This window comes from Lonchura striata, chromosome 1, assembly GCF_046129695.1.
Source record: "Lonchura striata isolate bLonStr1 chromosome 1, bLonStr1.mat, whole genome shotgun sequence".
NCBI lineage: Eukaryota > Metazoa > Chordata > Aves > Passeriformes > Estrildidae > Lonchura > Lonchura striata.
Genome location: NC_134603.1, coordinates 82,541,774 through 82,558,523, shown reverse-complemented (window position 1 = coordinate 82,558,523; position 16,750 = coordinate 82,541,774). Strand labels below are relative to the sequence as shown.

General features: G+C 38.4%; 1 protein-coding gene across 4 annotated transcripts in view; it reads right to left on the bottom strand.

Moving 5' to 3' along the window:
- The window catches only part of TNS3 (tensin 3), a 187,797-nt gene that overhangs the window by 61,964 nt on the left and 109,083 nt on the right, over positions 1-16,750 (bottom strand). For all 4 annotated transcript variants that reach the window (XM_077785370.1, XM_021526399.3, XM_077785372.1 and 1 more), the window contains one exon: positions 6,483-7,733. In XM_077785370.1, coding sequence (XP_077641496.1) covers positions 6,483-7,733 — 1,251 coding nt within the window. The remainder of the gene's footprint in view (positions 1-6,482; positions 7,734-16,750) is intronic.

The following is a 16,750-nucleotide window of genomic DNA, read 5'->3' as shown; positions in this document are numbered from 1 at the left end:
TTGAGACCCTGGAAGGCAGCTGGAAACAGCTGTGATTTTGGATTTGAGCCATGGAATGATTTACCAACCTTGCAGGAAGAACAAGAAGTCACAAAAGTTTAGATGTTATAGTAGAAGTAGTTACAAAGTAGAGGGAAGAAGTTTTTAGTGCTGTACAGGGGGGTTTTAACACCTGTACAGGGGGGTTTCTGTTTTGTACATGGGGGTCAGAGGTTTTAAGATGGAGGGATCTGGGCCCCTCCTGTCATCCCTCTTTCTTCTTCCTTATCTCCATGTTTTTGGTGATGTTGGCACTCAGAGTTTTGTTTAGACCAGAAAAACACCATTTTATATAGGTAATAGGTATTGGGGAAAAACTGTAAACATGTAACACGTAATGTATAATATAAAAGACAGCACCAGCCCTGGGCGGGGGGAGAGAAGAAGACAGCAGACAGAGAGGATGTCAGAGTGTGTGTGTGCCTCTGCCTGAGCTGCTGAGCAAACCGCAGCACCCTGAGAAGACAGTCTTTTAATAACTTACAATAAACAACCATGAGACTGAACAACAAGAGACTGCTGAGCCTTTCTTTGGAAGCATGGGTTGGAGGAGAAGTTTTTCCACCACACGAAGCCACCCCACAATCTAGGGTGGTCTTTGACACTGTTCCTCAGCAGTCCCATCTTGTTCATGATTTGTACATAGACCCCCTGCATTTAATTTCAATTCTAACCCTTTCACAAGAGGAAACAAGTAACATCTATACATTCAAGAAAATCTGACAGTTTTAAGTGGTTTAACAAAATGATATATTTTTTTAAGAAACAAAAGGAAAATTTACTAGGATGTATGCTTAATCAACCAATCAATACAACTTAACAGACTGCACACAGACAAGCTGGAATTCATTGCTTGTGCACAAGCATGTTACACACAGAGAGGAAAAGATAAAGTGTTTGCACTTCAAGTGAGCTTCTTACCACAGCTCCAACTGGTGTGGAAAGCTAGCACGACATTAGAAGCTCTACCAGTTCTACCCACAGAGCAATAAAATGCAGGGCTCTGTTGTGAAAGGAATGGTGAAAATTTCCACAAAACTGGTTTTCCAGTGTCTCTTTCACAGACATCAGCAGAAGGCGTGAAGGCTAAAATAACACTCTGGGGAGAACTGTGTTAGCATTGCAGAAGGTCCAGAAGTCAATGCCTACACAGCAGTTTAAAAAGACCTATCAATTACTGTGAAACAACATGAGGCTTAAGAATGCAATAAGGAAAAATAAGTCTGTAAGTTAACGTCTAACAAAGGAGCCTTCAGGGAGTATCCCACATACTAAAAATGTTATCAACAATGCCATCCAAACCAAAAGTGATCTCCTCCTTTGCCGCCATTTATCTTCTACAAAGTTTAATATTTTTAAAGAAGGTATGTAATGATCAAACTTTCAAAACAGCTTTATTCTTAGACCATAGCAAATCTACTTTAAAAATTTAGACTCAGCTTTACAATCATTATTACATACTGAAAGAAAAAGCATCTTTGAAGAAAGCAAGACAAAACTTGAACTAAATATTGCTGTGGTGGAAAAAGGATAATCAAATATATAGCCAGTTGAAAAACAAAATCTCTGAATCTTCTGAGTTGAAAGAGACCAAGCAGGATCACTGAATCCAAATCTTAAATGAAGTATGAAGATTGAACCCATGAATTTGGTGGATTTGTGATGCAAATACTAAACAAGGATCTTGATATGCGCGAAACTTTCAGATTCCCAGATCTTTAGGAATACTGTTTCAAAAGTGTTACTTAGGAAAAAAGCCAACTGTGCTGTGCCTGTTATACATTCAATACATTCTAAACACTTTGTGTTACATTCTAAAATGTAACACAAAGTGCTGCTGAAGTCAGAAAATCCCTTTATTCTTGAAAAACTACCAAATAAAAAGCAATTATTAATAAGCAAACTATTATTTTTAACCCCAATTTCTAACAGCTAGTAGACTAGGAGTCTAAACTCCTTATAACCAATTAGTCTAACAAGCAAATGAAAATATCTAAACTCTATCCCAAATTCAAGTAGACCATCAAGCATAGGACACAGCAGCTTTGCAGATCTATCACTTCAGTTTCATAGCCCATTTACATTATGCTAAGAATGGGGAGCAAGCCCAGTGCAAAATCTGAACTGGTATCTCTAAACCCATAGAAAGAATTCATAATGATGGCAGACTCAGGCCCATATGCTGAAAATTACAATACTCTTAAAAATTTGTGGTGTAAGTATATGGCATAAATTAAAAATTATTGTGCTGCTAAATGTAACTAAAATTCAGGTTTTAACTGTAGCTTAAAAAGTTATTTAATTTCATTTAGAAACTGACTCTAGTTCAGTTATAACTTAAAATTCAATTTTTATCTTTAATTTACCTAAAAACTCAAATTTACTTTTAACCATTGTAAAATTAACTCCCAAGTCAGGCAAGTCAGGCATCAAAATCTTCCTGTACAACAGAAATTACAAGTTTTGTAGTGTATTGTACATACAAATAAGGCAGGTGAGAAGTTGGACATGCTTTGTTTTTCTCTCACTTCACAACTTATTTCAGAGGGACTGTGCTTATGCACAGAATAGCACAGTAAATGGGAACATTTGCAACAGTTCACTGCATTTAAAAATATTATTTAACACGGTATGCAAAAAGGATTTCTTTCTCTCTCCTCTGTCTGAACAGACACTGTAGCATGATTTACAATACTGTTATCTTGGGCCATCTCCAAAGGTTTATTTTTGATAGAGGAAAGATCTGTGAAGGTATTCCAGACATGCAGTCAGATCCTAAGTCACCTCAGTTTTATTCATTTTGCATTATTTTTTTGAGAGACGGAGGCTTTGTTTAATGCTCAATTTTGTTTTGAGCTGATAAACTCCAAGCAAAATATAAGGCTGTATGAATTGTGTATCTGTTATTCCTACAGTAGGTAACCTAGGGAAGTTTTGAGATGGTCAAACACCATAACTCATGCATGCAGAAGAATTAGAATTACCTGAGAGCAAGAATATAATTTCAACCTTTTGGCAAAATACAGAACCTCTCTTCATCATGCCGGCAAATTCAGATAGAAATGTATATCTTGGTCACAGTCACTGAAAAAGGCTACCCCAAATACTGAATGCATGCATTTCTGTGTTCTGCCTTCACTTGATCACATAATTCCTCACCTTCATCTAGTACTTTTCTAAAGATGCAAATTGTAACATTTTAACAGTAAAAAGGTGGGCTATACAGATGAGACATGGGTGACAATGATGGTCGGTTATAATGAAAATGGATAAAAACCTTTCTGTTCTCTACATTTATTAAATTCTTGCTTTTACGGTTTTGTAGGTTGAAGCAAAACATTGATTTAGCTTTCCTTTTTTACTGAACAAGCATCAGCCTTGTGATAAAAGATAGCTAATTTGAGAAAATAAGTCTTACTAATGTCTTTAGCAGTAGACTGAGGTCAAGTGTTAATTATTAGGCATAAAAGAATATACAGAGAGTGAAGTAAATGGGGAACGTAAGGCTGAAAGAAAAGCTTATACACACATCAATTTTTTTTTCATGCTATGAACTTCCTGTCATTTAGAATTAAGCACTCCTGTAGCATTGTGTTACTAGTAAATGGTAGCTTCATTCACTATCAGGAACTCATCTGTGCATAACTCAGCTCAAGTAAAAGATAAAAATTGAAAAAATAAACAGTGCAGTGATTCACCCCTGATAAGCAACACACATGACACTGAAGGAGAGAAAAGGTCATCAACCATTGCTCTGCATGGTTCATAAAGATACATCCTAGCAAAAAGAAATTCAGTGATCCAAAAATGCTAAGCACTTAACACAAGAAATCATTTCAGACGGAACCCAAAACTCTGTTGCGTGGGCAGTCAGTAGTTTGTGCCAGGTTGACCTATGCTAAGGATATATGTGTATAAGAACATCCAGGAAGAAGCATGAAAGGATAGGCAGTTCCCTATCTCAGTCAGTGCAGAATCATATGAGCAAATAGAAGCAAGAATGCACCATAATGTACATCCCAGTTGACACACACATATCATTCTTAGGCACATTCTTCCAGCTTTGCAGGGAACTGGAAACATGCATACACACCTTTAAGATGTATTTTCTGCACACTCATGCAGGAAACCAGATAATTCCACTATCCTCCTGTAATCCAACCTTCAAGTTAAGACACCCATCTCTGTGCATCAGCAAACTTGCTGAGGAGGCACCCTACCCTTTCATCCAACTGATTAATTACTTAAACAAAACTGGATTTAGACACCTGAACTGCAGGCACCTGTAGACTGTGCCACTGACCACAACCCCCTGAGAACTGATATGCAGCCAGTTCTCAATCCAGTGATTCAGAACAGTAATCTATATAGGGAAAAACATTAATTAAATTTACCTGAATGAATAGTAAGAATGAGTTTTCCTTATTGTTAATATTCATTCAGGTAAATTGCTTTATCCCCATGCTGGTTTGTGCACACCACACATGAATAAATGTATGATTCTGTATATTTCAGTGGGGTAAATCCAGATATATAAATAAATAAATTCTACAGCACTTAGAAAATCAGTATGTGCTGGTGACCTTCTAGTCTCAACCAGAGGTGGTAGCATGCCACATATATGTGTTGTTTTACCTCTAGAACCCTGAGTAGTTTTAAAATCAAACTCTTGCTAGTATAAATTGAATGTTAGTTGCAGAAGTCAGAAATTGAACATTTTAGCACTTGACATAAAGACGAACTTAAAAAAAATAGTACTGTTCTAAAGCTATAGAAATTATTTTTCTAATTTTGTTTAATTAAAGTCTATTCTTATGTTCCTGACTATTAAAGTCTTTCCTCTTATACTGTGCTCTGATACCTCCCCTCCAATATCCAGGATTTTAAATGCTGTCTATACACTTATATTTAATTCCCTTAAATACAGAAATTCCATAATTTAATTCTTTAAAATACATCCTCTTCCAGATCATTCCCCAAGTACAATCATTTTCACTGGTCTTTATTTACCTGACATTAAAAATGGAAGGGAAATTACAGTGACTTCTACATCTTTTGAGATGACCAGAATCTCTGAGAAAATTTCAAGTATCTCTTTTAAGCTTCATATATTCAAACACTGAACTGTAGAAGGTGGCTTATTCTAAATTATCTCTTTATCCCCTTCACTAGATTGACTGTACATAAAGAGTTCTCTCCTGCTGGAAAAATGTCAATTTGACCATCAGCTAATAATTTGGAAAGATTCAAGAGAATTACAAACTAATGCCACAAAAAACTTATTGTGTATTAAAAATAAGAAGTGAAGCATCTCACATTTATTAGTCATGGATTTTTGGACTTTTTCATTCCTCAGTTACGCTTCTAAACACAGAACTGTGATTTCAACTTCCCTGCAAGAATTCACCATCCTTGATCACATAGGCCTGACCATGAACAGACACCACACGCTAGTTAGGCATATTCATGGCTTAGCATGTCCTGCGGGGCTTGAGCTGGAGTAACTCATTTGTGTCCACTGAGGCTATAGGCAGATCTTCTGTCATGCTGGCTTAACACTCAGTCAAATCCTAGGGACACAAGCAAGTCTTTCATTGCACCACGACTGGAGACAAGAAGAAGAGGAAGAGGAAGGTGGAAGGAGAGAAAGAGAGGCAAGGGTATATGTTTTGCCAGAGAAATTAGACCACATAAAATTTTCAAATATGACAGTAGGACAGGCAAGAGCTTATTTGTCACAAATTTTAGGTTGACTATTAATAATAGGTTTAGTGGACTTAGCCAGAGGTAGACTACTCATTCTTTTACAAAGTTGCTAGTTTTACTAGCATTACTTAGGTAATATAGTCAGCAAGTGTTGTGTATTTAATTCTATCAGCTGTAATCATTTCAGAGTCAGAGATAACAAACAAGCACTGTGACTTGTACATTTTTAAACAAAAAACTTTCCAAAAGAGCATGTCTTAAAATACTTTACTGGCAAATATTACTTTATTTGTGAAAATATTGCATAGAAATTTAATGCCAGTATCATTACTCTGTATTTGAAGATAAAGTGGCTGGAACTTTTTCTCCTAATTTAAATGGAAATTGTAATAATGAAAAACCTACACCACCAATGCCTTCTAAGAATGTCGCAATGTACAAATTCTGCTCCCTTATAAGTTAAATTCACAGCAGCAAAATAATCCCAAGCGATGATCTATAACAGGTAAGAACTTGCTGAAAAGCACTTTTTTCAAGCCAAAAGTCAAGTACCTGCAAAACTCACCTTACATCATTTGATTCCATATCTTGGATTATTATGTAAAGAGGACATCAGAAATAACCCCTTGATAATCACTGTCAAAGTTTTAAGCAATGATATGAGGGTCCTGCTGTACAATGTAATGAACGCACAGGTGCTAGAGAAATAATGATTTTCAGAAAGTATTACAGCTTACCATGTCCAGAGGCATTCCTGTTTCTGATCTCTAATTTGTCATGGAAGCCAGACCTACTGTTAAGCTCTTCCATGTGTGCACCAAGGCTGCTGAAGCCATTTACTTGATTTCTGTCACTGGTGAGAGTGTTAATGGAGGTTGGGATAGGTTCAAATGTAGGGTCTAACTCCAAGATCAGCCTGTTCAATTGTTCAATAGACTGATCAATATCCAAAATTGGAGAAGCTGGTACATCTCCAGCATTTTGTCCTAGATCCAGGCCATTTGTGTTCCCCTGACTTGACTTAAAATTTTCAGCACTTGCATGTTCTTCAGCTTGTGCAGCACCCAGCATGCTTCCTAGCCCTCTTTGCACAGCATCTTTGCTGCTAGAGCCACGTGTTGGAGCATCTGGGACTTGGGACTGCCTCTGGACACTGCCCAAATTTTCCACAGTGTAATGAATGCCAACTGTAATTTCATTCTCTGGGGCAAAACCATATTGGTGAGCAGTGACCATCTGCTGCTGGCGTACCCAGGTCTGAGTAGAGTAGTTACTTGGGCAATAGGCTTGTAGATGGGGTGAGACAGAAGGATTCTGTTGCAATTGCTCAGATGACTTTGGCTCAGTACTTCCAAATGATCTTTCAAAGAGGGAATCCACACCAATTCCCATATCTGCAGCAAAAGCATTGTGATGCTCTTCCCCAGCATTACTTCCAAAGCTGTCTGAAAGAAGTGAATTTTGACTGCTCTTGTGGCAACTGAAGCTCCCTAGGTGGGTGGAGTGCTGCCCTTCTGAGGAAGAAAACGTCCCAATGCTGTCCACACTGTGAAGGTCATGATTAGGCATTTCATCATCCAGAATATCAGTCTCCCTGTCCTTCATTTCGGTGACTTCATTCATGTGAATGTGAGCTGGCACTATGTGGTGAGTAACACTGTACTTGCTTTGAGCATCAGTAATATCCTTGGTGGTGCTGACAGAACCCTCTAGTCCAAAGCCACTAAGTAGCTGGTCTAGTTCTGCCTTCTCTTGTGGGCTCAGACCCCGTTTAACTTCTGGGACAAGGCGTTCCTCAGTCTTGTCTGTTCTGATGGAAGCTGTGGAGTGTCCAGAATCACTACTGACAGACAGGGTATGATCACTGTGATCAGGACTGCCTGTAACATGAATACCCTGAACAACACCACAGATGTTGTTGTCTGAAGAGCTCTTCTTTCTCACTGTTGCATACAGACTGCCATCAATGGGACCTTGGGTATGCAATACTGTGGAGATACAAGTGAAAAGGAAAAGGCAAGATAAGGACAAGGCATCATATAAGGGCTTCGACTAGTGTTATGCCACAAGTATTGTTAACACTAATGGTATTGTTTCTGCAAAACTAAATCAACTCTACAACTACAGCAAATACCAATGACCAATGACATTATCTTCTTTAATTTCACAAGACTTTTCTTGATGGAAATACAATATGCCATTTGTTGCTTAAGATCAAATAAAATCCTCTCTTTTAATACTGTTTTGAGTGCATGTTTATGGCTCCACAAATTCTTCATACTAATTTAAAGAATCCCACTATTATAGCACTAGAAATTTGAGAGATAGCTACTATGCATTCCATTGAGAGCTAGGATGGTAGAAACCTAACAGCAATACTTGCCTTTAATATATATATAGTATGTAATTATTACTTTGTCCATTTTTACTTGATGGTCTGACTATACTACAAAGATTACTTTTCTCCTTTTCCTGGTGTTGCAAGGAAAATATAAGCTTTTAATCAGAGTTGCAATCCTTGGAATATACATAAAGCCTCTTCACAAAGAAGGCACAAGTAAATGTTTAGAGTATGACATTTCTACATATATGGAGGACCTGGTATGCATGTCATGTTTTTGTTTCAAAGAAGGACTAATGAACTTAAGTGGAAGCCTCCACAGAAGTAACTATATTTGTCTTACTCCCATCTAACATATCACACAGGTTAGACTAAGAGGTTAGACCAACCATGAGGTTATAGTATGGCTACTGAATTTTTATCCCGTGCTGAAAATAAGCACAATTCTATTTTTCAGAGAAAGTTTTAGGAATAAATATGTCTAGTGTCTGCAAAGCCAAGAATGTAAAGTAAGTAGTTCCACTTTCAAAGGACTTAATGGTAATTTATCAGAATATTTATATTAAGCAGATATTTCTGAAAAACTTTTCCTACTCATAGTCTGAGAATGGTTTGAGATTAAGAAAATTAAACCCTTACAATTTAGGATCAGGCAGACTTTTCTCAAAGGTAACCATCAATTACATCTGTTGTAGTTCCAGAATCAAACGTCCCATGTGGAGCCAAATGCATTTCAACATCAACTTTGCCACACATTTTCAAAATATATGTAAAATGTCATCATGATCATGAATTTCCAAACTAGGAACTTTTCTAGGCAATATCCATTTAGAAAAAGCATTATGCAGAAATTGTACTCACAATGGTAATTAATTAATTTGTCTTTATAATGGCAAGAAAAGTGGTCTGGTTGGAAAAAGTTTTGGGGACACACTGACAAGATTCCATCAGATAAAATACTTACATACTAAAGTTTTATATACAATAGTTTTAATAGATTTCAGCTAAAGTAAAGAACAATCTTTTACTTTCTAGGGACTAGGAACTTGTCTGATGTTGATTTTAAAAACAGCACATGCAAATACCAAAATACTCCTTTTCAGAAAAAGTTATCAAGCTGAGCAAAAAGAAAAGCAACTTTCCTTGCTGTAAAATTTCTCTGTGGATCAAGTCTGATGTGTAAATTCAAGTTGAAAAAGGCTGCTATGCATGAGGCTGAATGTCTGTATACAGATACTTAAAAACAATATTTTTGAAAGAAGATGCATCAAAAGCCAACAGATAGTTTCTCAGGCTCTTTCATGCTGTGACTTCTCATACGCTCTCACAACCTTCTAGGACTATGAAGCATACTTGGTGTTTCATGTGAAGTATTTTGATACAGTTACCACAATAAAGTGCAAGATTTTAAAAACAAAACAAATAAACAAACATAAAACAGAACCAGGAGTAACTATTAGGTGGGTTTTTTTAACTGTATGATTGGTTTTGAGTTTAAAAACCAGAAAACAATAAAAAACCCTGCTTTGTTTGGAATAGTTGTATATCCTGACAAAACACAGACTTGAAAAAGTTACAGGTCTGAACTGGAATGCAGTGAAGTAAATACAGAACCAGTACACTTGACTATTACAAAGTCTTCTTCTCTGCCTGTTCTGTAACTCAAAACTAGGCTCTGTGCTTTAAAAATGCTAGTCAGCCTAAACACTCTAGTGGGTTAACCTTGGCTCTCATGGCAAGGTCTCGTGCCCACCAAGCCACTCTATTAACTTCCCTTCCCAGCAGGACACCAGAGAAAAAAATAAGGTGGAAAAGGTTGAGATAAGACAGTTTATTAAAGCAAGAAAAAAAAGAAAGTTTGTGTGCTTAAGCAAGGGGGAGGGGGGAAGTAATTGCCATCTTCCAGCAGAGAGTAATGTTCAGCCACTTCCCAGAAAGCAGGACTTCCACACAAAGCAGTTGCTCCAGAAGGCAAACATTGTAAAATAACAAATGCCCCCATTCCTCTTCCTTGCCATAGCTTTTATATCTGAGATGACATCATATGTTTTGGAATACCCCTTTGGTTAATTTGGGTCAGCTATTTTTGCCTACTTTTGTCCCCTTCCAGAGTACTGCCCACTCCCAGCCCACTTGATGGGAGGAGGATATGAGAGAATTGTTAAAGAGGCAGCACTGATGGTGTGCCAGTGCTGCTTCAGGCAAAACACTGGTGTGTAGTCAACACCTTCTGGCTACCAATGCAAAGCACAGCACTGTGAGAGCTTCCAAAGGACAATTAACTCCAGCTCCAGATACAATACCTTACACAAGATCAAACATTCTAATATGCAGATTTGGTTCTCCTTGCAGAAATGGTTAAGTACAAAAAAACTGTCTAATTCTCAAGTACAGCCATGGTCCTTCCACTATCATCATTTATTACCACACAAGCATAGTGACAGAAGTACAGACAAAAAGACAAACACACTGACAGCAGGCTACTGACCCAAGGGTCTTGCACATGTGCACTTTGAAAGATTCAGAGATAATTTTGTCCACTACTTCTTCCACTAATACAAAATTATCAAATTTATTCTGCATCTTGCTAGGAATGCTAGGCAACCTCAAATATTTAGGGGTCTTCCAGCTGTGAGTTGTACAGCTTCCACTCTGAAGAATATACACAAGTACAGCTTACTTAAAATTTCACTTAGGAAAAAACAACCAAAACAAACAAAAAACAAAAACAAAAAAAACCCTAAACAAAAGCAAAAAAGCAAAACCCACAAATAGAAAATTAAGTACTGCATTTGTGTGTTAGTAACCTTAACTTAGCCTTAGCCTTAAACTACTTCAGGATTCTCAGACATTTTTTAAGTAAGTTTAAAAGCTTTTAAAAATTAATAAATAATAAAATAAATAAATAAATAAATAAATAAATAGCTTTAAAACTTACTTAAAAGCTATCTCTTCAGAGTAACAAAAATTTTATTGCATTCCATATCTATCTGTGTCCAAGATTGTTCTTGTTTCCTTAAGACCCAGTTCTGTGGCTGGAAAAAGAGTCAGAGGTTGCCTGGGTTTCTTTAGAAAGCTGGAGCACTAAGCCAGGTTCTCTTTCCCTGGTGGCTTTTGCTGAAGGCAGAGGCTTGATTTCCTCAGAGGTTGTTTCAGGTAGGTTCTTCTGGGCTCACAAAAAAAAAAAAAAAAAAAAAAAAAAACAAAAAAACCAACAAACTCAAAAAGCTGAATTTCACAATCTGAAATTGTTTTGGAGTAAATTTTGCAAACTCTGTCAGCAGCAAAAAGCCTGAGCCAGCCCCAGGGCCAGGTCACCCCACATTGATGCCAGGACACCATTTTAGGAAAAAAGACGTCAGTGAGGAAAGTCTGGTCCACTACCAAGTTTCAAAAATCCTGTTATAGTCGGGTAATATGATGATTAGCGCTCAAAATTAAGGGATGAATATTGTGTGTATGTTAAGAGAAATTTTGTTTATGTATGGTTATCTCATCGTAGTTTGTTGTTTGGACACCTTTTGTTCTCCCCATAGTGCCCTTTCCCCCCTACTGTATTGTTGCCACCGGACAGCCTTAGTTGTTAGGACATGTGGAGGGAGAGCATGCACATATATCCCTTGCATGGAGCAGTTGGGAATGGGGAACATCTCACCTCCAATGAAGTTACAAGAAGGTTTCCACCAATGGATACCAAAGAAGAGTTGACTGGCAGACTTTGGGAGGGGCTAGGGTTGCCTGATGCAACACCAGGGGTATAAAAGGTGCAGCAGCCATTTTGTGGATGAGCTTCTGGCAGTCAGCCATTCTCCCAGTGCTATCCCTTTTTCATTATTCAGTCCTTTGTTGTGTTGTTAAGGTTTAAAGAATCTTTAAAATTTTAAAGTGAGCAGTCATTTCTCACAATCCCTAAAGCAATTTCTTGAAATAATGTCTTCCCAAACAGAAGTCTCATTGATCACAAGTAGGATGGTGAGCCTGACAGACATTACTTTTGATATTTACGCTAGAACTTGAGGAGCCATATTATCTGTCTACAAATGAAATGAGAAACAGAAGAGTTTGGGACCTGCTGATTTTTGGCTCTAAATTTAAATATCAATGCAATATTATTAGACGTCACATGAAAACAACTGTGATTGTGGGTCAAGACAATTTACTTGCAACTAGACAATTTACTCTAATAGACAGCTACCTTTTGAGGAACCAAAATATAACCACTCTGCATTATAAACATATAACAAAGAATGAAACTCATAGCTAAACAAAAATCCAGCTGTTCCTGAGGCGTCTGGATATTTAAACTTGCAGCTTCTAATTGTGAAAATAAAATGCATATTGCACATATCAAAATTATTTTCTAATTTACACAGTTGAAGGAAAACATTCTTAGATTAATTTGGAGTTTTTAATTTTAACTATCACCACAGAATATATCATAAAATGGTTTGGATTGCAAGGGATGACTAAACATTATCTAGTTCCAACCACCCTGCCATGGGCAGGGACACCTTTCACTAGACCAGGTTTCTCAAAACCCCATCCAACCTGGCCACGAGCACTTCCAGGGATGGGGCATCCACAACTTTTCTGTGCTGCCTGTTCCAGTGTCTCTCCACCCTCTATTTATTCTTTGTATCTCATCTAAGTCTCTCCTCTTTCAGTTCAAAGCCTCTCCTGTCACTACATGCTCTTGTAAATAATCGCCCTTGATCTTTCTTGTGGGCTCCCTTCAGGTACTGGAAGGCTACAGTTAGGTCACCCTTTTTTTCCTTTCTCATTTCCAGACTGAACAAACTCATTTCTCTCAGCCTTTCCTCACAGGAGATAAGGAAAACCACCTATCCTTCCAACCAACTTGGTGGCCTCCTCTGGTCCTGCTTCCTGTGCTGAGGACCCCATAGCTGTATGCAGCACTACTGGTGGGATCTTGCCAGTGTGGAGTGGGTGAATCACCTCCCTCATGCTGCTGCCAATACTGTTTTTGACACAGCCCAGGACACATGGCTTTCTGGGCTGCCAAGAGCATGTTGCTGGGTTGTGTCCAGCCTTTCAACCACCAGCACTCCCAAGTCCTTCTCAGCAGAGCTGCTCTGGATCTGTTCATCACCTAGCTTGTATTGATATTGGGGGATGCCCCAGCCCAGGTGCAGCATCTTGCACTTGGTCTTATTAAACTATAAACTATATATATGAAACCAATAAATATATACAACCAAAAATATATTAAAGCTATATACATATATGGTTTGTTTGTTCACAAAACTAGGACAAATGAACTATTAAAATACTACAAACCTACAAAATACAAGTGCTTCTAGTTGTTCTTCTATTACATAACATCTTTATTTCATATTCTACCTCTTTCTTAAATGCAATTTCAGAACACCTCTGCACTAAAACTTTTGGATTTTGCTTTACCCTGGTCTTCATCCATGTGTTTGCCAAAACATGTGACAACCAACTTAATTGTAAAAGCAAAGCTATGCATATAGGCAGGGAACAGTTTGGACAAAAGAAAATGAAAAAATGTAATAACAGCAGTGCAAAATTTCATTCTTTACACCTTGCTAAATTATGGTACCACAGACACCATATAAATTCAGTATCTCCATGCACAATTCAATCCCTGCTACCATTTTTCCAAGGAAGCAACACTTTAAAATGCACAGTAATACAGCTGTCGAAAAACAAGATCACAACAGAGGTGACCTAAGTAATGCAGGAATTTAATTAACTAAACCAAAGGGGCCCACTTGCTTTCAACCTGACCACTCTTCCCAGAAGCTGTTCCAACTCTCTGAACTGTCCCAACTCACTGAAGTCCAACAACATTACCATGCTGAATCTGAATTAAACACACACACTATCTATTTTCCTAACTGAAAATCTCAGAGGAAAGGTTATGTGTGTATTTTCACTCCTCTACCTGATACACAAAGAGTAACTTATTTCAAAATTATGACCTGAAATACTAACACATACCAAATTTAGTGACATCCTTCCAAGCCTGTGTTTTCCTGGCACTTCTCTTCTTGAAATCCAAATATCCAAAGGCAGGCTTGTGAATTAAAAATATTTCAGTCTCTAAGCCTTTTGACTTGTCCCCACAGCTACCCACTGTCCATTAATCACTTGGGAAAACACACACAAATGAAAGCCAGCTAGGTAAACCCATACACCACAAATTCAGCAAGAGCTGTTCTGATCCAGTCTACCTGAACAAAAAGAAGATTTGATTGCAAATACACAATTTTTTTTCAAACTGTACTCTTGTTCATGTTGCAGCAGGAAACATTACAGAAGATCTGGATTATCTTTTATCATCCTCATAAATAAATATTTTTACTTTCAGGCAAACTTGGGTAACTCCTGAGCTGCATTCTTTTCAAGTTAAATTATTTTTTGTGTGCTTGTCTTTTCCTTTCTCCCTCTCTAACAAAGAGTTACAAGCTCTTCCTGTGTAACTCCTACAAAATCCATGGAGAAATACATGTGTTTTGTATTTTCAGCTCTTGAACCACAACAAAGCCGCTTACCTCTTTACTAGGCATGACCAGGAATTTTCTGCAATAGTCAATCACTGCCTTATTTACATCAGTTAACATTCCCTAAGCAAAACTCTGCACATAGGAAAACAAAAGTCAGGGCAAATCTCCAAGCTTAAAAAGGCCAGAAATGTCTCTACCCCTGCTGTTTGAGCTGCAGCCACCATTTCTGCTCCTGGAGGTAAGTAGTTTTGCTAAAGAATCATGAGACTTATATAAGCCAAAAAAAGCAAATGAAAATGTAAACACATGGGAGGAGCCAGAGGAGGCAATCATGTTCAATGAAATCTGAACTACTGCAGCAAAGAAGTGGAAACAAGTTGGCTGAAAAGGTAATTGAGTCTACAAGCTATTCCCTTACAGTGGTTCTTTTCACATTCTGTTCAAATATCCAAACAAAGCTGAGTGAATTTCAGTTTTTTGATTACTGACATCATTCTTCCCAAAATAAACAGCTGCTAGAAGAAGTTGTTCTCCCACACTGACCAATCAGGCTAGATACTCATCCACATCTTCAAGAATTTGTGTATTGCTGGAATTCTCAGGCAGGAAAAGTTTTCTGGCAGTCCTGTAGCAGTAACACTTATTTTTATCTGGCAGCTGCTGCTCTCAAGCTCCCAGATCCCAGAAGACTTTACCTTCCCTGTCTCTGGAATGAATCACCTCAAACTAGGGGAAGTGAAGCTGTTAGTTCCTCCTTTAGTAACAGCTGTATCTCACCACAGAGCAGCCCACAAATTTCTACTCTAAACCTAAGTCCAAATGTACACATGTTGGGTGTCCTTGAGTTTCAGGCCTAGAGGAATTGTTTTGTCTGATCAAAATGTGTAGACAGAAGCTAACACTTTATATGGAGTTTAGAGCTGTGCACTAATGCAATACAGGATTTGAAAACTAAAAAGGCTAAAATCTTAAGGCATCACCCCTCACAACTTTTTATTCAACCTGGTCCATTAAAAAGGTTATAAGATTGCATGAGGAGGCTTCTCCTGTCATATGTGTACATGGGAAGAGATATTGATTTGGACATTAGTGTTTAAATAAACAACATTAACAACCACAGATTGAAGCTGACACGACTAAGAAACAGGCACATGCTAAAAGATAAATACAAACCTACTTAAAAAATATAAGCTGGGCAAATATAGACTTGGCTGAAAAAGCAGTGTTATGTAGTCCCTAAGTTAAAGCTAGTCTGTCATGGTTTTTAACAGATTGTTTGGTTTTCAGTTGGGGAGGCAGTCCATGGGCTCCGGGGGTGGTTCTCTGTGGGGACCTGGCGGAATCAGTCAATGGGCTAGTTTTGAAGATTGACACCTGGTTAAACCACTTAAAAGAGTTGAACACTCCTCTGTGGAAAAACACATTCAGAAACAAACAAGGCCTGGGAAAAGCTCTCTTATTTCCAGCCTTTGAACAGATAACTGTCCAGGCTGGCCCCTTCCTGAGAAGTCTGCCAGCCCCATACTGGTGGGTAGCTAGGGGCCCTTCCCGGCGGGACCAGGCCCTTTCCCAGCAGAGTCTGTCAGTCCATGTTACTAGAGGCCATCCCAACACTGGGAACAAGCAGACAGCCAGGACCAGCACCAGGAGTGGCCTCATGGCCAGCGCTCGGAGTGGCCCCAAGGCCAGGAGTGGCCATGTGGCTGGGACTGCGCGGCCAAAATTGGCACAAGCAGGGGGGTGCCACATGGCCACAGCTATGTCGACATGGCTCGCCATTGACTCTGTTTGCTTAGCTGCTTTTAGCCAGCTATGCTGTAGACAGAAGGACAAAAGCAGTGGCAGTTTTTCTTTTTCCAGCGCACCCCATTTGAAGGAAAGTTGCAGGGCAGCACCATCAGCCAGCACGACTTGAGCAGTGCCAGCAGAGACCCTATGATCAGCAGCAAGAAACACAGCACTTCCTTGATTGCAGAGCGCGGATAAGATTATTAACCTTTCAATGCTACAGAACTCTGTAAAAACTGTTTTAATTGATAAAGCTTGAGAACAAACAAACCTACAAACACCAATTCTCTCCCAAATCAGGAAAAGGCAAGGGTGAAGACATGTAAAGAAAACAACAAGGGACACTGAGGTCAGTGAAGACAGAGTCAAATTCTAGATGGGAGGA